Source organism: Narcine bancroftii, chromosome 14 (genome assembly GCF_036971445.1).
Source record: "Narcine bancroftii isolate sNarBan1 chromosome 14, sNarBan1.hap1, whole genome shotgun sequence".
Classification (NCBI taxonomy): domain Eukaryota; kingdom Metazoa; phylum Chordata; class Chondrichthyes; order Torpediniformes; family Narcinidae; genus Narcine; species Narcine bancroftii.
In genome coordinates this window covers 29,780,668-29,806,058 of record NC_091482.1, presented here as the reverse complement: position 1 = coordinate 29,806,058, position 25,391 = coordinate 29,780,668, and the positions used below count along the sequence as shown (strand labels likewise).

Genomic DNA, 25,391 nt, shown 5'->3' with positions numbered 1-25,391 from the left:
TGCACTAAATAAAACTGCAGCATAGTTTATCCTTCTAAGAAAGGGTCTTTTAAAATTAAGTAATTTATAATGGTCAGATTTGGCAGAATTTGGATTTTCTAAAGCCCGAACAAGTGAAGGAAAAGAAAAAGGCATAGCTTGTCATCACCATTTTGAAGTCAATGGGTATTCTTAGCTTCTCTGAAAACATAAGAAGTGTAAAGGATTGTGTAATGTGATAATCCTGTTATGAGGGCACTTGAAGAATGGAAGAATCTTGTGTGGTTATTCTACTGTTGTCTCTAACATTACATACACCTGTAAAAAGAGCAGAAAATACAGAGTAGAGGATTACCATGAAAAGGAAGAACAATTAGCACCAAGCGAGGACAGCATCATAGCACTGTTATAGGGTTCATTCAGTCTGTTTGCTACAGGTCTTTAAGATTGTTGGCGTGTGCTTTCACACTCTTGGAAGTCTTCTCCTTGATGGGAGGAAGAACAAGAGAGTGTTCTCAGAGTGTGATCAGTATGTTGGCTGTCATTCTTTGGCACCATGCATTCTTTGATTCCATGCATGGGAGGGATTTTGCAAAGTTTGTGCATGGATGAGCAACACAAATTTTAAAAGAGCTAATGTGCATGATCTAAACGACTGAGTTGTGAGTGTTTGTATTACTCAACATTTGAGTATGGTGGTGGGGAGATAATTCGCAACTCCATTTGCCTTCAGAATCAGACCCATATATTTAATTCAATGTTAAACAAATTATTCATTACTGATTCAACTTTTTAAATAATTACTCACCATAATGGAAATTTTTTTAAGGGGTAACTGTAAACCAATTTGAAAAAAATTGGCATTTTAAATTAAGCTCTGTGATTAGAATATGAATGTTTAAAATATTTGTATGCCGTCCCTTTTTTATAAAAGAAGGATTTACTCACCACTTTTGAACTAATTTGCCGTAAATAAGTCTTAACTGTGGGTCTATTCTATAAATTGGATGGAATTATTTTTAACACAATGGAATCTCAAAACTCTGGATTGTAAGTCTCAATCTGTAATAAATTGCTTGAACATATTTCTTTCAAATGAATTTTGCTGAAGGTTTGCAGTCACTAGGTTTTCCTTCTTTCAATAAGTGAATGAATTATATTAATTTTAGTGATCAGCCATTAAAATTTAGTGAAATTGAGTTCACTCACCTTTTATCGGGGAGGATAGGAACTCTCCAGCCTTTCACTTGACTCAATTTGCTATCCGATAATTCAATCTGCAGGGGAAGTTTTGGTACCCAAACTGTCAGCTCTAGTGCAGCAGTTAAATATTCATAGTCAAAAATAATCCGAGCATTCATTGAGCCACGAGACTCCTTTCCACTTACAAACACATAGTCACAACCTTTGGATACCTATGTGAAAACAGAAAAGCTTGAATCAATTGGAATCTGCAAAGGGAGGCATTTTGGACAGTGTCAAAATGAAGTCCAGAATTAATCAAAATTCATCCAAACATTTACCATTCATGCCTCATGACTATTGTCAACATTTTGTTTGAATTAACACAACCAATATTTATTTATTTGCCTCACAATTCTTTTCAAATTACATAGCTGATGAAGGGAATGCTTATTTGAAGTAAATATTTGTATAACTGTACTAATAATTCAAATCTACAACTGTTTTCAGGAAAGTGGGAAGAAATATTGGATTAGTTCAACAAAATCAATAACAGTTATGAAAATAATAAATGCTTGGCAGTAGAATGTGAAGCTGCTGCTTAAATTTTTATGCATTTAAAAGTCAGAATCAGAATAATTTATAGATTGAGATATGCTAAATTGACTTAGTTTATCTGTCTTTCTATCATAAACAATCCTGAAATGTAACGATGCACAGTCAAACAAATATTAAGCAAAGTAAAATGGAACTTTTTCCTGTGAAGTACTAGAAACACAGTGCTCTTGGTACTACTGATTATGGTAGCTTTTATTTCTTTGCTGATGATTGAAAATAGATTGAGAGGATAATATATGGTGAACCTGGGTTTGTTCTACTTTTTGTGGACAGGGTATGGCTTGTCAATTTTCTGTACATATTGTTCTATAGCTGCTAGCGATGGAGTTGTACAGGAATCATTTGGCCAGAATTGGAGTTTATATTGGAGCTCAATCCTTCTGCACTGCAACCAGAAAGTTGTTGGGTCCCAAAATTATTCCAAAATCAGGAATGGTGTGTAACTTGAAGGAGAACTTGCAGGTGGCGGTGTTCCCATGAACCTGCTGTTCTTATCTTCTTTGTGGAAGAGATCATGGATTTGGAAGATGTTGTCATATTCTGAACAAATAGGTCTAATGCATTTTGCTGAGAGTTGTTAGGCCTGCATCATTACATGTTATTGAGGAGTCCATCTCTCTGCTCTCTCCAGGGCTCTTCACTCAAGAAAAAAGGACAAATGTTAGTATAGTAAAATCCTAATTTTCTGGAATTTAAGCAACTGGTAAAAAAAATAGAAAACTTTAAAATTGGCGCCCTTAGTGGTTAGTTTGCCATCACACAACACAGTCTCAAACGTAAAACTCACATCTGGTATCTACCGATCCCCATAGGTACCAGAGGGTTTTTCTGTAATTCAAAATAAATCTATCATGCAACATCTAGTGGTTCAGTTGGCAGTGTTATAGGACTCAAAGTCCCCTACTGACCCAGCTTGAAGCCTGGTACCTGCCACAGTAACAGTTTTATGCTGTGAAGAAAGAGGGAAGCCACCAGGGAGAAGTTTGCTTTCATCATTTAGCAGAGATGATGTTCCTGAGAAGAATGCTATCCTCATTAGGAAATGAGATGTCGTTGATTTGCTGATTTCTTCTCTGTGGACAAAGAATGCTTCCCTTGAGCATCTCATCGTTCTCTGGAAGCAAAAGGATGCTGCACGTGAGCAGCTGAATGTTCTTTAGAAACAGCAAGATGCAGCACTGCATGAACAGTCTGCTCTTCTACCAAAAGCAGAGGAATGATAGCAGGAATGAGTGTCTGCATTCATCATTAATGGACATGTTCCTAATGACCCCCAATCCATGCCATCTCAGACCTCTACTTATTATGATCTGAGTCCTGATTGGTCACTGCAGGCAAGCTAATGGGAAAGATAAAGTAGGTGACTCAGCTCAAGGTCTAGAGGTGGCGTATGACGGGGAGAAATCTGAGTACCAACAGATCACTGAGAAGAAGTCATCTGGCATGTAAGTTTGGGACATTGATGTTGTTACTTGTAAGTATTAACACCATTCCCTATCACTGGATTTTTTGAAGCAAATTAATTTGGGTCCAACAGCCAGCCTTATACATTGCTCACTCAGTTGGGTCTCCTGATGTCAAAGTGTTATTTTAGATAGCATCAAACATACCCATATAATAAACATATGAAATAGTGAAAATATTTGGCAGGTTGGGTATCATCTGTGAAAAGAGAAATGGTTAATATTTCATGTCCAAGGTCAATAGGTTGCACCCAATTTTTTTCAGGCAAGGGAAGAAACAATTGAAATGTTATTAGATGCTGAAATGATGCCAGAGAACATAGAACAGAACAGTGCAGGTACAAGGTCTTCGGCTCATGTGTCTGTACTGAACATGATGCCCAATTCAAACTCAAGTATGCTGCTTGTACCGATAGATATTTCTCCATCCTTTTCATATTCATGTGCCTATCTAGAAGCCTGCTTCAACTACTACTCTTGATAACTTGTTTCAGGCTCCTACTGCCATTGATATAAAATATTTGCCTGTTCATCTCCCTTAAACCTCCCTCTCCTTCAGCTTAAATATGTTCTTGAGTATGTAATGCATTTATCCTGTGGAAAAATTCTGAATGATCACCCTTTCATGATTTTATAAACCTCTATCGGGTTTCCACTCAGCTTCTAGAAAAAACAACCCAAGTTTGTTATTTCCATAAGCCCGGCAACATCCTGGGAACCTCTTCTGTATCCTTTCCAAAGCTTCCACATCCTTCCTGTAATGGCAGCCAGAATTGCAATTCAGCTTCAGATAGTTCAAATTTCAGATTTATTGTCAGAGAACACACATGACATCACATATATCCCTGAGATTCTTTTTCCTGTGGGCCAGGTAGAATTACCATTTATGGGTAGACCAAAAAAAAAATGTAAACAACGTACACATGTAAAGAAATAAAGAAATGTAAACTAAGGAAGAAAAAAAACAAACAATAAAGTGCAGAAATAAGAGTCCTTAAATGAGTCCCGAATTGAGTTTATTGTGAAGAGTCTGATGGTGGAGGGGTAGCAGCTGTGCCTGAACATGATGGTACGAGCCTTGTGGCTTTTCTGATAGTAGCAGCGCGAACAGAACATGGGCTGGGTGATGTTCTCAATGGTCAGGAGGGTTTTGCCTGTGATCTCCTTAGCTGTGTGCACTATCTTATGCAGGGATTTACGCTCAGGGACATTGGTGTCCCAATACCAGACCAAGATGCAACTGGTCAGCACACTTTTCACCACACATCCATAGAAATTTGCCAGGGTTTTTAATGTCATACCAATCCTCCGAAAACTCCTGAGGAAGTAGTAGATGGGCTGATGAGCTTTCTTTACGATACCATTAATGTGTTGAGTCCAGGAAAGATCCTCCGAGATAGTGACTTCTAAGAACTTAAATTTGCTCACCCTATCCACCTCTGATTCCCCCAATGATCACTGAATCAGTCACAACTTCCTGAAGTTGGTGACATTGAGTGCGAGGTTATTGTTGGTGCACCATTTGGCCAAGTTTTTAATCTCCCTCCTGTATGCTGACTCGTTGCCTTTTTTAATGCAATATTGTGGTATTGTAAGCAAATTTTTAGATGGTGTCATTGTCATACTGAGCCACTGCAGGCCTGTGGTGCTCTGGTACTGATGGAGATTGTGGAGGAGAGTGTACAAATACAATCTAACCAAAGCTTTAGATAGCTGCAACACAACTTCCTTACTTTTATTCTCCCAGTAAATCCAAGAGTACTATGCACCTGCTTTACTGCCCTATACCTGCATGGCCACTTTCAGTGAGCCATGGACTCCAGATCCCTCTGCAAATCATTACATATTGCAAATTGCAAAACTTCACCCTTATTTGGATTATACTCCATCTGCCATTTCCCTGCCCTGATCTGTATCCTGTGGTACACTTTGATTGCCATCTACTCTGTCACCCGCAAACTTATGAGCCCACCCTCCTACTTTTTAAATTCAAGTCATTTATATATATACACACAGTAAAATGTTTGGCATCTGGCACCTAACAGTTGCTTGAGATTGCATGATTGCACGGATTGGCGAAATAATGGCCAGGCTCGCAAATTTTAAACTTACATAATTTTTACCTATTTATTTACCTTGATTTTTTTTGCTAGTTGTTTGAGGTTCTTGGTTCCTTGCATTCCAGATATTAAGGGTTTTACTGTACATCTCAAACAGTTACCAGTTAAACATAAAGGTCATTGGCACATGGAAGTATTTAGCCATTTTCTGATGGGAGTGATTTCACCTGAAAATAATGTTTGAATCAGGCCATGGTAGATTTATGTGAAACTTGCACATGAAAATCAAATAGTTCAAATTTTTAGCTTATGTTTATTTTTCTCTGAGAAATGTCTTATGTGTTCATTTCTTCAAAGTAAATGGAAATTGTTGTGTTACAAGCTACATTGTGTTAATCCAACAATCTTAAAACCAGTGACTGATTATTGTGTTATGTATTCAGATCTCTTCAATACATATATATATTGTATATACATATATATATGTATCTGCTAATGAAAAGATTTGCTTTTTATTTTCAAATGAAAAAACATCTCTTGCATGCTCTAACAATCTGCAATGTGTTTTGCTTGTCAATCAAATTGAAATCAAGGAGTCAATTCATAATTTTTACAGTGATTAGAGTCAGCAGGAATGAAAGATAATTAACACATTTTATTTGCCTGCAGTGTCATGTACCAGGAAAATTAAAATAAATTTAAATTATGTAGTAACAGCAGTACAGAGTTTGCAGCACTATTGGTGTTAGAAGGAAATACTCAGACATACCATATAACATAACATAACATAACAATTACAGCACGGAAACAGGCCATTAGGCCCTTCTAGTCCGCACCGAACCAAACACCCCTTTCTAGTCCCACCTCCCTGCACAATGCCCATCACCCTCCATCTTCTTCTCATCCATATACCTGTCCAACCTTTTCTTAAATAATACAATTGACTCTGCCACCACTATTTCTCCCGGAAGATCATTCCACACGGCTACCACTCTCTGAGTAAAGAAGTTCCCCCTCATGTTACCTCTAAACCTCTGCCCCTTAATTCTTAACTCATGTCCTCTTGTTTTAATCTTTCCTCCTCTTAACGGAAATAGTCTATCCACATCCACTCTGTCTATCCCTTTCATAATCTTAAATATTTCTATCAAATCCCCTCTCAACCTTCTACGCTCCAAAGAATAAAGACCTAATCTGTCCAATCTCTCCCTATACTCTAGATGCTTAAACCCAGGTAACATTCTGGTAAACCTTCTCTGCACTCTCTCCACTCTGTTTATATCCTTCCTATAATTAGGCGACCAGAACTGCACACAGAACTCCAAATTAGGCCGCACCAACGTCTTATACAATCTCAACATCACCTCCCAACTCCTATATTCCATGCAATGATTGATAAAGGCCAGCATACTAAAAGCCTTCTTCACCACCCTATTCACGTGAGTTTCTACCTTCAGGGAACGATGTACCGTTACTCCTAAATCTTTCTGCTCTTCTGTATTCCTCAATGCTCTCCCATTTACCACGTATGTCCTGTTCTGATTCTTCTTACCAAAATGAAGCACCTCACACTTATCAGCATTAAATTCCATCTGCCATTTTTCAGCCCACTTTTCTAAGCAGCCCAAATCCCTCTGCAATCCTTGAAAACCTTCTTCATTATCCACTATTCCACCTATCTTAGTATCGTCTGCATATTTACTAATCCAATTCACCACCCCATCATCTAGATCATTAATGTATATAACGAACAACAATGGGCCCAATACAGATCCTTGAGGCACACCACTGGTCACCGGCCTCCAACCTGACAGACAATTATCCACTACCACTCTCTGGCCTCTCCCTTTCAGCCAATGTTCAATCCATTTGACTATCTTAAAATTTATACCTAAAGACTGCACCTTCCTAACTAACCTTCCATGTGGTACCTTATCGAAGGCCTTACTGAAGTCCATATAGACAACATCCACTGCGCTACCCTCATCCACATTCCTAGTCACCTCTTCAAAAAATTCAATCAGATTGGTCAAACATGACCTTCCTCCCACAAATCCATGTTGAGCGCTCCTGATCAGACCCTGTCTATCCAGATGTTTATAAGTACTATCTCTAAGATAGTAGGATATTTGGGATTACCTGCAATTCTACTTCAGGAATACAACAACAATTTATCATTTTTTTCCTTCATATCTAGATTAATTCACGTTATAATTGTAAATTCTTCAATTAACAACATTTTAGTTAGGAAGAGTAAAGTTATAAATTATAATTTCTTCAAAATTTAGGATGTTTTTATTTTATTTACTTTTATAAATATAACCCTCATGGATTTTAACAAACAGAAATTCTCTTGGCTCTGGGCATAAATTTAGTTGGCATGCAGTATTTTTGGGCTTTGAGCATGGACTTTAATGATCACACTGGGTATGTCATGGAATTTTCCTGACATACGAGCTGAGAAATTCAATCACACATATACAGTTTGATTTATAAGCACCTCATGACCTGAATGTAATGTTAATTAAGAAATGTGATCATCACTTCTTAAAGCTCAGAGGACATATTGTAAATGGTGTATGAATGCGTATGGTGAGCTGTCTGCAAAGGGATGTTGGGCATACAACAACCATTTAATACATAATGGACGTTACTGCTGCTGCATCATAAGCTCAAAGAAGAAAGGCTTTGATGAAAGGAATATCGTATTCTTAAGTGCATGTTAAGCTGCAGACCTCCCTTGAAATGGTGTTGGGAAGGCCTTTATAAAAGATAATAAGTTTCTCTGTCACAGTCTAGGCATAGTAGGATAGTGTACAAGAATGAATCCCCAAAATGTACTTGCAGCCAAACAGAGGTAAACAAGAGAGTCTGCAGATCCTGTAAAATTGGACTAACACAGAAGATTAAAGAAGAACTCGACAATTTAGGCAACAGATAATCAATGTTTTGGGTTGAAACCTTTCATCAGGAATAGAATTCACAATATTCTTGATGAAGTGTTGCCTGATCTGTTGAGATCATGCAGTATTTTGGGTGTTGTACTTGCAGTGATGTGCTGAACAGGAATTACATCACTTCCATATACAATGCCTTAAATAGAGCATTTATAAAAATAATTTTTTCAAACCTCAGTATGAAATTGGCATGAGTGTTGATGATGTTGCCTTTTTTGGCTGGCATGATGTAACATGGAAGGTCACGTGTTCAGGCAGAAAGAAGCTCACTATTTAATAGGCTGAAAATCAGAGTTGTCCCCAGCTGACACCATCTTCCAAATGGTCATCCTCCTCACCTGAAGTCATGTGATTTGATACCTGGGCTGGTCTCTAGCCCCAAGACTATAAAAAGGAGCATGTGTGATTTTCTTTGTCTTTGTTTATCCCAAGCTCACTCCTGGCTTCAATCCATGTGCAATGCTGGAGGACCTATTGTAAAATGTGTGCCCTAAAGGGTGGAAGGCTCAATTGTGGTGCACACTTGAGGGACCTGCTTTAACTGTTTAGTGAAAAGCATGCTAGCGTAATCAGTTCAGGGGTGGACATTTTGTCTTTGGTTTTGTGTTTGCTCCCACCTGTAAATAAAATTTACATTTTGATACTATCAAGTAACTGTGAAACCTTAAATCTGTTACCTCAACCCTGACCACCACACATGGAAATGCTTACATTTCCTACACATTATTTTAACCGGCAAGAGTTCCGGCGAGAACAGGAACACCAGCGAGGAGCTGGACTCGGCGGGGTGAGGCCCAGTAGGAAAGCAGTGAGGAGCTAGACTCGGCGAGGTGAGGCCCAGCAGGAGCAATGACGAGGAGCTAGACTTGGTGAGGCGAGGTCTGGCGGGAGCAGCAGTGAAGCTCAATTATTTTTTTGAAAACTTTATTTTTGATTTTATAATACATATATAAATAAAAAGAAAACAAAGTAAACTAAAATAAAATAACAAACAAAACCCACCCTCACCCCTCTCTCCCACTAAAAAACCCCACAAGGGGAGCAAAAAACATAAATCAGTTAATTACTTACATATGCTGTGTGATATTACAAACTTAGAATATATAAAAAAAACTAAACCCATAATTTCCAAATAAGGTGACCACATCTGGTCAAAAAAAGAATAATTACCATGCAAATTATATGTTATTTTCTCCATATAAATACAAGATCTCAATTCATTGTGCCAATGGGCTATATTTAACTTCACATTATCTTTCCAAGTAATCGCAATACATTTCCGCGCCACTGCCAATGCTAAACGAATAAATACCATCTGAAACTTTTCCAACCCTAAACCAGTCACAGATACAGCATAACCCAGCAAAATGGTAATTTAATCATAAGTAATTTTTCCAAAAAGACTCTATTTTTTTCCCCAAAATGGTTGAACTTTATCACAAAGCCAAACTGCATGTACAAATGTTCCAGTATGAAGTCCACATCTAAAACATAAATCTGAACCACTAAAGCCATATCTTTTTAACTTCTCAGAAGTCAAATACAACTGATGTAAAAAGTTATAATTAACAAAACTATATCTTACATTAGGCAATTTAGTCACACCATCTAAACACATATCTTCTCATTCCTCCTGAGATATATCAAAAGAGAAATCTTCCTCCCATTTAATTCTAGATTTATTTAAGTCTGGTTTATTGATCTTGTCTTGTAACAAAGCATACGTCTCTGAAATAAATCCCCTTGGCATCGCAAATTTTTCCCTGAGTCGAGTAAAAGAAAGAAACTGTCCATCTTCAATACAATCATCAATCACCTTTATAGCTTTAGAATCCCAAATCTTTAAATATAAATTATCCATCGAAAAAAGAATAATTTTATTTTGATATAATGGAGTTTGGGACACAATTTTGCCCCCAGAACCTATAGCAGAATTACTTTTGGTCCAAATCGCTAACAATTATTTTAAAACTGGCGTATTATATCCCTGTAACAAATAACTATTCCACTTAAATATAAATTGATGAACTTGAGATTCAGATATACAAGCCAATTCAACTTTAGCCCAACTAGGAGGTTGGGAAACATCCGACATCTTATTGACAAATTTTAATGGTGCAGCTTGATAATAATTCTGAAAGTGAGGCAGTTGATGTCAATTTCTGCAGTGCTACCCTGGCTAATTTACCTTTCCACAAAAACCTCCTCACCACAGTATTCAATTCCTGAAAAAATACCCTTGGAAGTGGGCGTGGGATTGATTGAAAGAGATATTGAATATGCGGAAAGATATTTATCTTAATACAATTCACCTGACCTATTAATGTTAAAGGAAGATCTTTCCACTTATTTAAATCCAATTTAATCTTTTTTAATAACAGTGCATAATTTAATTTGTACAAAGATTGATCATTTACATCAACAGTTACCCCTAAATACTTAATTTTATTAGACCATCGCAATTTTGTAATCTGTTTACACTCAGTATGATCATCATCTGCAACCAGTAATATTTCACTTTTATCCCATTTTACTTTATACCCAGACAGTACTCCATAATGCTCCAAACACCTCTGCAAATGTTTCAAAGATTGTTCCGGATGTGTTAAATATATCAACACATCATCAGCATAAAAAATTATTATATTCATCTTCTGCAATTTTTATTCCTTTAATATTCTTATTTTGTCTAATTACTTGAGCCAATGGTTCTATGACCAATGCAAATAAGGCTGGTGACAATGGACAACATTGACGTGTTGATCTTGTTAATTCAAATGATGAAGAAGTTTGGCCATTCATAACCAAAAAAAAAATCAATATGAATGATTAATTCAGAGATCTAAACAACATTATTATGAATTAGGTAATAGACCTCATAAGGTGTTAGCTTGGCAGTTGAAAACTGATCAGGCATCTTAGGACTATTAATGCTGTTAGAAAGGATTCGATGGTTACTTATAAACAGCAGGAAATTAATGATCAATTCCCTTTATTCTACCAAAAGTTATATACTTCTGAAGGGATTCATGATAATGGTTCGATTGAATCATTTTTATTTGCTTTAGATTTACCAGTTTTAAGAGCAAAAGATATGAAAGAATTGGAGTCACCATTTACAGATTTTGAAATTAAGGAAGCTATTCAAATGGAAAATCTCCCAGAGATGAAGGGTTTACTGTAGAATTTTATAAAGAGTTTTAGGAAGCTCAATTTTTGATCTTTTAGCAATTAGAAAAAAAAAATTAGAATGTCTCTGGTTGTAATTTATCACAAATTTCAGTGATCTCTAGCTCAGGGAGGAATTTCCCAAAGTTGATCCTGAAATTAGCCACAGATTTTTTTCTTTAGTTTTTCACCTCCAGGAGCCACATTACCAGCATATTAGGGCAGAGAGTGGTGGTAATCCAAAAGGAACAGTGGCAATAGATAGAGAAACAGAGAGAGAGAGAGAGAGAGAGAGAGAGAGAGAGAGAGAGAGAGAGAGAGTAAGAGTGAGAGAGAGAGAGAGAGAGAGAGAGAGAGAGAGAGAGAGAGAGATAGAGAGAGAGAGAGATGGGGCAGCGCCCTGCCCCTCTTGGATACTCAGACCATATTGTCTCATTTGTGGCCCGAAATGTGAAGTTAATAAAACATTAAACACAAGTTTTATCAGGTAAACTTCGGTAAACTTCTCAGTGGCTTTATTTTCCCGTTTTCTTTGTTCTCCTGCTTGTGTTCTTATCTCTCTCTCATACCACGTGACTTCCGGTACATCTCATACATATTCATTATCATGATATCCTTCCTTTAATCAGAAATAAATTTTACCTTCACTTACCAATATCCCTCAGAAACATACAAACATCGTAACTAATGGTAATACTAGAACTCAACTACATAAAGTTTACTTCCTACAGCACTCATACATGCAATTTATGATATAAGATTAAAATACTGTCCCAAAGTTCTTATTAAAACTATGGCACAAAGTCTTCGTATCGTTTGGGCGGTTTCCGGTTTCGTTTCGGCCTGCCTGCGATGTTGTCGTCGCTTCTTGGTTGTTCACTCTCAGCGTCGGCAATACTGCTCGCCACGGCTTCGGGTGTTTCTGGCGCTCTAGTCACTTCATCAGGAGTGCTGGTAACTGCCTCTGGAACATCATCAGGTCTCTCAGTTTCAGCATCTCGTATTGGCCTTTCAACCTCTTCGCTCGATGTATCTCTTTTTACACCTGAGACATTTCTCTTATACAGGACTCCAGTCGGAGACTTGACTGTCACCATACTGCCACTTCTGGATACGACAGTATAGGGTTGATGGTAATAAGGTGTGTCTAGCTTACCACCAGTTTCATGCCTCACTAGAACATTATCTCCTGGCATGATGTCTGAGTACTTAGCTCCACGTTTCGAATCTGTGTACAGCTTTGCTGCACCTTTCTTTTCAGCATCGTGGTCCCTCATCTCCTGGTCGTCTCGGATTTCCTTTATTTCTGGCATTTTTGTGCGGATTTTTCTCCCAAAAAATGCTTCTGCAGGACTTTTTCCAGTGGTTGCATGAGGCGTTGCTCGATAGACAGCCACATAAGATAGCAATGCTTCTCGCCAGTTTTGTCCTTCTGCGTGTGCAATCCTCAATCGTTTTTCAATGGATTGATTTTGTCTCTCTACTTCTCCGTTGGCTTGCGGCCATTTCGGAGTTACTTTATGATGGTGGATACCTGTGGTCCTCATGTATTCCGCAAATGTCTCTGAAATGAATTGTGGACTATTGTCAGAGTATAATGTAACAGGTAATCCATATCTTGCGAATATCTCTGCTAATGCTTGTATTGTTTTTTCAGTGGTTGTGGACTTCAACACCACGTACTCATAGTATCTACTGTAGTAATCTATCACTACCATAATTGATTCACCCGTCGGTAAAGGTCCAAGAAAATCACCAGCTACGTCAATCCATGGTCCTGTCGGAAGTAGCGTACTCCGGATCGGTTCTGGCGGATTACTCTTACTTGTGATTTGACATCCGTGACAAGTTTTAACAAATCTCTCTGCGTCTTTATCACAACCTGGCCACCATACCTTGGTCCTGAGGTTTTGCTTGGTACTAACAATGCCTAGGTGTCCTTCATGCGCTAAGGATACGATCTTCGGTCTCAATCTTTGTGGTATCACCAATCTGCAACCTCTTAATACACACTGTCCGATGCAACAAAGTTCGTCTCTAATGGGAATGTAAGCCTTGTGAGTACACTTGTCCCATTGTCCACTCTGTATGCATTCTCTTACTTCCATGAGTTCTGGATCATGTTCAGATTCTCTCTCGACTTCCTTCGTAGTCACAGCTTTCGGTGTCGCCTGAATAGCTACGAAGCGTACAAAGCTCTCTGTTTCAGTTCCCAATTCTGACTTGGATTGTGGACCACCAACCTTCACCAATCTGGACAGCGGATCTGCAATGTTTGCTTTCCCTGCAATGTGGATTACTTTATATTTGTAGGGTTGTAGTCTGAGTACCCATCTCTCTATTCTGGCACATGGTTTGGATCTAGGTGCATAGATCACCTCTAATGGCTTATGATCTGTGATGAGTTCAAATTCAATGCCGTATAAATATGCATGGAACCTCTCACAGGCCCATACAAGTCCGAGTGCTTCTTTCTCTGTCTGAGAGTATCTTCTTTCCACATCTGATAATGATCTGCTGGCATAGGCAATGATTCTTGGTCCTCCATCATGCATCTGGACCAACACGGCTCCTAAACCAACTGGGCTGGCATCCGCTATGACTTTGGTTGATGCCGCCAGATCGTAATATCCAAGAGTTTTTGCATCTGTCAGGCTTTGCTTCAGCGCTGTGAACGCTTTCTTCTGCTCAGATCCAAAATGAAATGGTACACCTTTCCTGGTTAGTTTTCTTAGTGGTTCTGCCACTGTGGCGAAATTAGGAATGAACTTTGCACAAAAATTGACCAATCCCAGGAAACTCCTCACCTCTGTTGCGTTCTGAGGTGCACGTGCCTCTTCAATAGCTTTCACCTTGGCCTCTGCAGGGTTTAGTCCTTCCCGTGTAAGTCTGTGTCCCATGAATTCCATTTCTGACACACCAAACTGGCACTTGTTTCCATTCACGGTAAGGCCTGCCTCCTGTAACCTAGATACTACACGCCTCAACCGTTTGTCATGCTCTTCCTTCGTTGGTGCATGGACTATGATGTCGTCAAAAATGTTGGCAACTCCAGGAATGCCTTGAATCACTCGATGGATTTCACACTGGTAGATCTCAGAAGCTGCATTAATTCCAAATGATAGTCTCTTGTAACAATACAATCCACAGTGAGTCACAAATGTAGTTACATCTCGGGAACCTGGATCCAGCTCTAATTGATGATAGCCCCATTTCAGATCAATTTTTGAGAATACCTTGCTGGTAGTTAGTTCTTGAAGTATTTCCTCCACTGTTGGTATAGGGTGTCGTTCTCTAATTATAGCTTCATTGGCCATTCTCATGTCAACACATAGTCTTATGTCACCCTTTGGTTTGGGCACAATCACTACGGGACTGACCCATTGTGTCAAATGTTCCATCGGTTCAATAATGTCTTGTTCGATCAATTCTTTAATTTTGGCTTCGACTTTCCCACGAAGTCCAAACAGAGTTCGGCGCATTGGTTGTGCCTTGGGTTTGACCGTTTCATCTACCGCTAGCTTCAATTGTCGACCTTTCAGCTTTCCTACTCCTTGGAAGACTGCGGGGAATTCTTGCTTCATATCCTCATATGACTGAATTGAATTGACACAAGCTCCAATATGAAGTATTGCCAGGTCTTGCGCTGTGCTTCTACTCAGCAATGGTTCTCCCCTCTCTTCTATGACCATAAACTCTGCTTCGGTGTACTTATCTCCAGCTTCAACAGTTGCAGTAAAACATCCAATGGTCTGCAATGGCTTGGTTGCTGTGTATGGATACAGTTTCTTGGAACACTTCTTTGAGGTACAGATGATCTTTTTCCTTTTCAACTTCTCCCATAAATGTCGATCAATCACATTACTGTCACTGCCTGAGTCTACAATGACCTGTACTGTCACTCCACCAATAATCACTGGGACCTTCTCATGATGTCCTTCATTCAACATAAATTGGTAACAACTCTGTTCCTCCTGGGTGTCATCATCGTCACCGTCTATCTGGCGAATGGTATCTTTCTTTCCAGGATACTTTCCTTTCCCCCAGGCTTTGCCTTTGGAAGTTGTACTCTTCCTCTTCTGGTCTGCATTGGACTTGCTTTTGCACTTCTTTGCAAAGTGGTCCTTACCTCCACACTTTCTGCAAACTTTGCCTTTGGACGGGCAATATGGGTCTTTTCCAAAGTGACCTCGGTTTCCACATCGATAACACTCCACGTCATGTGTTGGCGTATATCTTGGCTGATTATGACGATGTGAGAGCCTCTTAATTTGCTGGCTTGAGTTGTCTTTCAGGGTCATGGTATGAAATTGCCCTTCAACAGCCTCTAATGCAGCAGCAATGGTTAAAGCATCGGTGAGTTCCAACTCATTCCCTCTTTCCAGTAGACGTCTTCTGAGTTTATCTGATCTGCACGACTTGATCCAATAATTGGTTGTCCAAATCAGCTGGCATGTAATTGCATCCAACAGCTAGCTGGCGTAGTCTCGTCACGTACTGAGCAATTGTCTGGCCATCTTCTTGTCTCGTTCTCCGAAACAAATGGCGTTGAAATGTAGCATTCGGTGTCACTACATAGTGTGCATTTAATGCAACTATCGCTTTCCGGTACTCATCCTTTCTTCCAGTATTCAAAAGTGTCTTAAATGTTTCCCGAACTGAGGGTCCAGCCGTGAAAAGAAGTAACGCCCTTCTCTGCGCTTTTTGTTCAACTGTACCGGTATCTAGAAATAGGCCACGACTGTCGGCGTAGGATTCAAATTCTTCCAGCCATGCCTTCCACTTCACACTTACAGTGCTTGCATCACCCGTTGGGTCAAAATGAGCAATTCCACTATGTGTTAGAAAGTCACTGTCTGCACCAGCCATGAGGAAATATTCCAGCCCCAAAAGTACTGAGTCACAGAGAAAATTCTTATCACCTTGAAGTTGTCTGTAATTCTCTGTAATCTTGTTTAGTCTTTAATTTTCTTCAAGCTTCTTTCATCCTCGTCGCCAATGTCACATTTGTGGCCCGAAATGTGAAGTTAATAAAACATTAAACACAAGTTTTATCAGGTAAACTTCGGTAAACTTCTCAGTGGCTTTATTTTCCCGTTTTCTTTGTTCTCCTGCTTGTGTTCTTATCTCTCTCTCATACCACGTGACTTCCGGTACATCTCATACATATTCATTATCATGACACATATCTCTGCAATGCTAACCCCAGCATACAGACCACTCATCACATGGTCCAGACCAGTTCTGAAGCAGGTTAAAACCTGGCCAGCAGGAGCCATCCATGCACTTCAGGACTGCTTCATGTGTACTAACAGGCACATGTTCAAGTAAGCAGCAACCAATGGCGACTGCATCAACCTGGAGGTGTATATGGCATCAGTAACTAGCTACATTAGTAAGTGTACTGACTACCATTACTTCCTCTAATCAGAAGCCATGGATGATTGTGGAGATGTATGTGCTGCTGAGGAGCCAAGACTCTGCCTTCAGAACGGGCAACAAGGTAGTCTTAGCCATTGCAAGATCCATCAGGTAAGTAAAGTGTGCACATGCCCAGCAAATTCATAATCTCTTTCAGGACAGTAAGGACACATGACACATGTGGAAGGGCATTCAAGATATCACCATCCACAAGACTACACCATCTGCCGCTGCTGGTGATGCCTTTCTCCTAGATGCAATGATAAACTTCTATGTGGGTTTTGAGGTGAAAAATGATGTGGTGGTGAAGAAGAGCACCTCTCTCCAAATGATCAGATGCCGAAGATACAGTGGCTGATGTGAGTAGAGTGTTAGGCAAAGTCAACCCACGTAAAACTGTCAGTCTGGATAACATTCCTAGCAGGGTGCTTAGAGGGTGTGCAGCTCAACTGGCAGATGTTATCACTGACATTTTCAACATCTTCCTGAGCAGTGCTGTGGGTCCAACATGCTTCAAAGCTACCACCATCATCCCCATGCCAAAGAGGTCATCACTGTCCTGCTTCAATGACTACCATCATGAAGTGCTTTGAGAGTCTCGTCATGGGGCATATCAAGCTCCTGCTGCTCCCCTCACTGGACCCCCTGCAGTTTTCATATAAATCCAAATACTCCATTGCCTCTATCCTCCATCTAGCTCTCACTCTCCTGGAAAATAAGGACATACATGTTCGAATGGTGTTTATTCACTTCAGTTCAGCATTCAACACAATCATATCTCAGTACCTGATAGGGGAGTTGAGCCTGCTGGGCCTAAACACCTCTCTCTACAATTGGATTCTAGACTTCCTGATGGGGAAAAATCAGGCAGTCCGGATGGAAAACAGCACTTATAAGACCATAACACTGAGGACGGGGGCCGTGTGCTTAGTCCATTGCTGTTCACTAGACTGACTCATGACTGTGCAGCAAAACACAGCTCGAATAATATCGTCAAGTTTGCTGACGATATGACCATAGTGGGCCTTATCAGCAAGAACAATGAGTCAGCATACAGAACTGAGGCGCAGTCGCTAACAACCAGTATCTGAGATTTAATAGAGGAAAAGAGATAATTGTCAACTTCAAAAGATCCCAGGGGATCACTCTCTGCCGACTATTGACGTTGTCATGAGTACCATGTTTCTTGGTGTGCACTTATGGAGAATCTCACTTGGTCCCTCAACATCAGCTCCATACCCACGAAAGCCCAGCAGAGCCTCTACTTTCTACAAAAGCTGAGGAAAGTTCATCTCCTACCCTCCATCCTCACTAAATTCTACAGAGGATGTATTGAAAGTATCCTGACCGCCTCACCGTCTGGTTTGGAAACTGTACCACCTCAGACCAAAAGACACTGCAGAGGAGAGTGAAGTTAGCAGAAAAGATCATTGGGGGCTCTCTTCCTACCATGAAGGACATCTACAACACATGATGCATGAGTAAGGAAAATAACATTGTGAGGGACTTCTCACATCCCTCTTGTAAACTTTTCTCCCTTTTGCCATATGGAAGAGGTACCGTAGTATTTGGGCCCACACGTTCAGATTGTGCAACATTTTTCCCAACCACCCCCCCCCAACAAAGCCATCAGGTTCCTCAATTCCTAGAAATTATGTACAATAGTATATCATGGATTTTTATTGTAATATAATTTAATATTGAACTCCTATTTATGTACACCTGCTCCATAGTCCCGGAGAAACACCATCTCATCTTTATTGTGCATTGCATTGGTAGTTGTATGAGTGACAAATAATAAGGTTACTTGACTTGAGAGTGCAGATATGGCACTCAAAGCAAAGGAATGCTCCTCCTGCAGGATGAGGATTGTTAGGGAAGCCAGCAGTAACCCTGATTACTTCATTCAGCTGCAGCTCCTGAAAAACTGAGTTAAGGAATTGGAACTGGCATTGGATGAAGTACAGATCATTTGGGAAGCAGATGGTATGATTGACAGGAGTTACAGGGGCATTATCATTCCTAGGTGACAGTTGGGTACAGAAATGGAACAGGCAGGCAGTGCAGGGCATCCTTGTAGGCATTCCCCTGAATAATGTAAACCATTTTGGATACTGTTGAGGGGAATGACCTACCAGGTGCAAGCCCCAGTGATCAAGTCTGTGGCACAGAGTCTGGTCCTGTGGCTAAGAAGGAAAAGGCAGAGAAGAATAGTTAGATGGGACAGATAAGAGGGTCTGTGGAGGAGATCGAGTATTCTAGATGGTTTGTTGCTTACCTGGTCTGAGCTATCTCAGATCTAGATCTCGGCATTCTCAGGAGAGAGAGTGAGTAGTCAGATGATGTGGTCCATGTAGGGATCAATGATGTGGGAAGAAAGGGTGAGGAGGTTCTGCAAGGTGAGTTCAGGGAGTTAGACACAAGGTTGAAGGAAAGGACCTCCAGGGTAGTGATCTCAGGATTGCTACTCATGCCACGTGCTAAAGTTAGAAATAGGAGGATAATGCAGCTTAAAACGTGGCTAAAGACCTGGTGTAGGAGGAAGGGCTTCAGGTTTCTGGATCATTGGACTCTTTTTCAGAGAAGGTGAGACCTGTTCTGATGGGATGGTTTGCATCTGAACTGAAGGGGGATAAATATCCTTGGGACAGGTGTGCTAGTGCTGCTCTGGTGGGTTTAAACTAGATTTGCAGAGGGAGGGGAACCTGAGTGCCAGAACAGATGAAGAAGTGGAGGATGGAAAAGATGATGTTAAAATTGCATGCACCATTAGAAGTCAATGGGCTGAACATGGTAGAAATATTCTCAGGTACATCTATTTCAATGCAAGGAGTATAGCAGGAGAAGCGGACGACCTTAGAACGTGGACTGGCTTGTGGGAATTATGACATTGTGGGCATTAGTGAAACCTGGTTGAAGGAGGGACAGGACTGGCAGCTCAATCTTCCTGGCTTCCGTTGCTTTATATGCAATAGAACAAAGTAGATGAAAGGCATTGCTTGTCAGGGCAGCAGCACTCAGGCAGGACTGACCAAAGGGCTCGTCTACTGAGGCTATATGGGTGGAGCTGAGAAACGGGAAAGGTATGACCACACTCATAGGGTTGAATGAGAATTGAGGGAGCAAATTTGTAGAGAAATAGTAGAAAGCTGTAGAAAACAAAGTTATGATAGTAGAAGATTTTAACTTTTCACATATTGACAGGGACTCCCATACAATAAAAGGGCTGGATGCCTTGGAGTTTATCAAATGTGTTCAGGAAAGTTTTCTAAACTAATATATAAAGATACCAACTAGAGAGGGTGCAATAGAGCATCTCCTATTAGGGGATATGTCAGGACAGGTGACAGTGCTATGTGTAGGGGAATATTTTGGGTCCAGTGATCATAATGCCTTTAGTTTCAAGTTAATTATGGAGAAGGATAGTTCTGGGCCTAGGGTTGAGATTCTAAATTGGGGAAAAGCTAAATTTGAGGATATGAGAAAGAATCTAGAATATGTGGATTGGGATAAGCTGTTTTCTGGAAAGGAAGTGCAAGGTAAGTGGAGGACCTTCAAAGGTGAAATTTAAGAAGAGCATAGAGTCTGTATATTCCTGTCAGGATCAAAGGCAAAGTTAAAAGAAATAGGGAACCTATTTTTGAGGGATATTGGGGATCTGGCTTGAAAGAAGAGAGAGGTGTAAAACAGGTATAGGCAGTATGGAGAAAATACGGCATTTAAGGAGTATAAAAAATAGAAGAAAAATCTCAAGAAAGAAATCAGGAAGTCTAAGACATAAGATTGCTTTGGCAGACAATGTGAATGAAAATCCTAAGGGTTTCTACAGGTATATTAAGAGCAAACGGATAGTAATGGGCCAAAATTGGTCCCTTGAAGATCAGAATGGTCGGCTTTGTATGGAATCAAAAGAGAGGGGGGGAGATCTTAAATGTCTCTTTTCCTGTGTTCACTCAGGAAATGGACATAGAGTTGGGAAAGTAAGGAAAACAAGCAATGAGGTCATGTAACCTATAAATGGGGGAAATGCTTACTGTCTTAAAGAGAATAACGGTGGATAAATCCCCAGGGATTGACAAAATATTCCCTCGGAGCTTGAGGGAAACTAGTGCAGAAATAGTAGGGGCTCTAACAGAAATATTTAAATGTCCTTAGTCACAGGTGTGGTGCCAAAGGATTGGAGAGTAGCTCATGTTGTTCCATTGTTTAAAAAAGGCTCCAAAAATAACCTTGTAAATTATAGGCCAGTGAACCTGACGTCACTAGTAGGTAAATTCTTGGAAGGAGTTCTAAGAGATAGGATATACAATTATTTGGATAGCCAGGGAATGATTAGAGTTAATCAACATACTTTATATGTGGTAGATCGTGCTTAACCAATCTTACAGAGTTTTTTGAGGAGGTTACTGGGAAAGTTGATGAAGGAAAGTCTGTGGATCTTGTCTACATGGATTTTAGTAAGGACTTCAACAAAGTCCCACATGGGAAATTAGTCAGGAAGGTTCAAATGCTAGGTATTCATGATGAAGTAGTGAACTGGATTTGACAATAGCTGGACAGGAGAAGCCAGAGAGTAGAGGTGGATGACTTCTTATCAGATTGGAGGCCTATGACTATTAGTGTGTCTTGGGGATCAGTACTGGGACCATTCTTGTTTGGCATCTATATTAATGATCTGAATGATAATGTGGTAAATTGGATCAGCAAGTTTTCAGATGACACTAAGAGTGGAGGTGTTGTGGACAGCAAAGGAGGTTTTCAAAGCTTGCAGAAAGATCTTGATCAGCTAGTAAAATGGGTTGAAAAATGGCAGATGGAATTTAATGCAGACAAGTGTGAGGTGTTGCATTTTGGAAGGACAAACCAAAAAAGGACATACACATTAACTGGAAAGGCACTGAGGAGTGAGGTGAAATATAGGGATCTAGGAATACAGATACATAATTCCTTGAAAGTAACATCACATGTGGATAGGGTTGTAAAGAAACCTTTCGGCCTACTGGCCTTCATAAATCAAAGTACTGAGTACAGGATTTGGGATGTTATGTTAAAGTTGTATAAGACATTGGTGAGGTCAATTTTGGAGGATTGTGTATAGTTTTGGTCATCTAACTACATGAAGGATATCAATAACAGAGAGAGTGCAGAAATGATTTACTAGGATGTTGCCTGGACTTTAGGGACTGAGTTACAGGGAAAGGTAAAACAGGCTTGGAGTTTATTTCCCGGAGCATAGAAGAATGAAGGGTGATTTAATAGAGGTATTTAAAATTATGAGGGGCAGACAGAGTAAATTTAGATAGGCTTTTTCCATTGAGGGTGGATGAAATTCAAACAAGAGGATAAAGGTGAAAGGGGAAAAATTTCAGGGGTACATGAGGGGGAACTTATTCACTCAGAGAGTGGTGGGAATGTGCAATGAGCTTCCAGCTGAAGTGGTAGATGTGGGCTCAATTTTAAAATTTAAGGGAAATTTGGACAGGTATATGGATGGGAGTGGTATTTAAGGTTAAGGACTGAATACAGTGTGGGACTAGGAAAGAAAAAGTGGTTTGGCACAGACTAGAGGGGCCAATGTGCTCTGATTCTCTGCTGTAATTGTTTAATGGTTCTATGTTATATGGTACATTGAGTTTGGAAAACTATTTTTACCTGATAAATCTTGGGATCTTTTGGTACTGATAGCCACAGTGAGCCCAGGTGGCAATTGTCAGCAAGGTATTGGAATGAAAAATCACATACCACCTTTAATTTTGTATTTGGCTGATCATTAATTTATAAGAATGATAGTGATCAGGAGTAAAGGAATAGGATTATAGAGTGAAGCATTGGACAAAAGATCCTGAGAAAAAAAGTAAATTTCAGCAAGGTACAAATCAAAATAACTAATTTTTTTTATATAAAAACAGAATTCTTGTTTTTTTTGCAGCTTTAAATAACAAACTGAATATATTTATATGGCGATGACTAATAGGTGCAGCATATGGTAATGTTACAGTGACAATTATTGCTCTGGGAAATCACAGAGCAGGAGGAACACAGATTTATTTTCAGAATTGAAAACTGATTTGCAAAAGCTACCGTCACTAATAGATAATAGTAAAAACACATATAAATGTTGGGAGTAATTCAGCCAGGCTCTCAGCATCTAGAGGACATAAAGATATATCACCAATGCTTTGGGAATGAATCTTTCTTCAACGTATAAACAAAGAATTAGAATAAAGACTGAAAACTAGCAGGGGGAGGAAACCATCAAAAGATGTTAATTGTGTGGATCTCCCAGTGGCCACTATTACAAGCCCCAAGGACCCCAAGTCCCAGCAGCAAGATATTCACCAAGACAAATGGTTACTTAAACAAAAATTGCTTTTAATTATCTTTAAACATGAAAATAGCACATCACTATTGACTTACTTAACCTAACTTAACCCCTTTCTAATTCTAAGTGCACGTGTATGCAATGTGTGTGTAAGTTCAGAAAACTTCTTTGGTTCACAGTCCAATCTCACTACTTATACTGTGGACAGAATTTAACATATATAAAGTTCACCAGGCCTTGGTGCTCGAAAGTTAAATGGTTACCAATCAGGAAGATTCTTGTCACTTTTCAGAGAGAGATTTGTTGTCCCAGGACATCCACAACTGATGTACTTCCAGTCACTCCAGTGTCTTGCTGACAAAACTTGCCCCTTCAGAGTTCTCCAGATGATAACCTCTTTCTTTCAGGTCACCACATTAGTCAGCCATTACTCTCCTCTTGCATGAACCACAAGGGTTTTGATCAGGCCGTCTTCCAAAAAGGCTTTCCACAAGCTTGCCAGCTTGTCCTGCAACACTGTACAAGTGATCTCTTTGTGTCTCTCTCTCCCTCTCTGAGAGAAAGCCTGTTTCACTCTCTCTGCTTGCAAAACCACATGATCCTCTTACAATAGCTCCAGACAGTAATAGCTCCAAAAAACTCTATCATCTGTTGCGTTTTGTAATCAACAATCCATTAGTGAGGCCTCTTGAACACTTTTCAAAGCTCTTGCAAAACCTGTTGACACCAATATGTCTAGCATGGGGCAGAGCTCCAGTATTTCAAATAAGATCTGTTTTAAAGCATTTGTATGTAACCTAATCTAACAAACCTTTCCTAATTTATCTCCCAAAAACATATCTACCTATCATACATATTCAAAGAGACCGATAGGAGAAAGGTAATGCTCGAGATTCATATAAATTTAAAAACTAACAATTTGTAAATATGAGCTCCAAATTTCACAAAAAGTATGATATCTCTTAAATTATGTAATTTTCTCGTGGAATACAACTCCGAACTTCTACATGCCATCTATCCATTCCCAAATCAATATCCGATTTCTATGTAATAGTAATACATTTTATAGATATTGCCAAAGCAATTTGAACAAATTTTTCTTGATACATATTCAATTTTAATTTAGGTTTAATCCCTCTAACATCTCCCAGTAAAAATAACATTGGATCCTGTGGGAATTTTACTCCAGTTATTCATTCTAATAAATTACCCAAATCAAGCCAAAAAGGATTTATTGTGGAATACTGCCAAGTCGAATGCAAAAAAGTACCAACTTCTTGTCGAAAACATAAATCTGAATAAATATAATTCATACTTTTGTGATAGTAAATATAATCGATCAATAAAATTATAATGAACTAACCGATATCTCATATTTACTGTACTTCTCACCCTCTCTACATATCTGAATCCATCTACATTCATCTATTTGCTTATTTAAATCTACCTCTCATCTATGTCTTGATTTATGAACTCCTTTTCAAGCTTTTTTTGTAATAATTTATACATCTTTGAAATAAATTTCATTACATTCTTATTTCTTAATAATAATTAGGATGTCACTGGCCACGGGGGTAGTGCCAAAGGAGTAGTGCCAAAGGATTGGAGGGTTGCGCATGTGGTTCCGCTGTTTAAGAAAGGGTCCAAATGTAAACCTGGTAATTATAGGCCCGTGAGTCTGACGTCTGTGGTGGGCAAGTTGATGGAAAGTGTTCTGAGGGGTGGTATTTACAAATATTTGGAGGTTCAGGGATTGCTAGGGAGTAATCAGCATGGTTTTGTCAGGGGTAGATCATGCTTGACAAACCTGATTGAGTTTTTCGAGGAGGTTACAAAAAAGGTTGATGAAGGGAAAGCTGTAGATGTTCTCTATTTAGACTTTAGTAAAGCTTTTGACAAAGTTCCCCACAGGAGGTTAGGAAAAAAGGTGGAGGCATTAGGTATAAATGAGGAGGTAGTGAAATGGATTCAGCAATGGTTGGATGGGAGGTGTCAGAGAGTAGTGGTAGAAAATTGTTTGTCCAATTGGAGGCCGGTGACTAGTGGAGTTCCTCAGGGATCGGTCCTGGGTCCACTATTGTTTGTTATATATATTAACGATCTGAAAGTAGGGGTGGAGAATTGGATAAGCAAGTTTGCGGATGATACAAAGGTTGGTGGTGTTGTGGACAGTGAGGAAGATTACCGTAGATTAAAAGGTGATTTAGGAAGGCTGGAGGTG

At 39.5% G+C, this 25,391-nt stretch overlaps 1 protein-coding gene across 1 annotated transcript in view; it reads right to left on the bottom strand.

The window, feature by feature from the left end:
• tmem132e (transmembrane protein 132E) overlaps positions 1-25,391 on the bottom strand; it is a 670,647-nt gene that overhangs the window by 80,356 nt on the left and 564,900 nt on the right. The window contains exon 6 of the mRNA XM_069911026.1: positions 1,189-1,394. Coding sequence (XP_069767127.1) covers positions 1,189-1,394 — 206 coding nt within the window. The remainder of the gene's footprint in view (positions 1-1,188; positions 1,395-25,391) is intronic.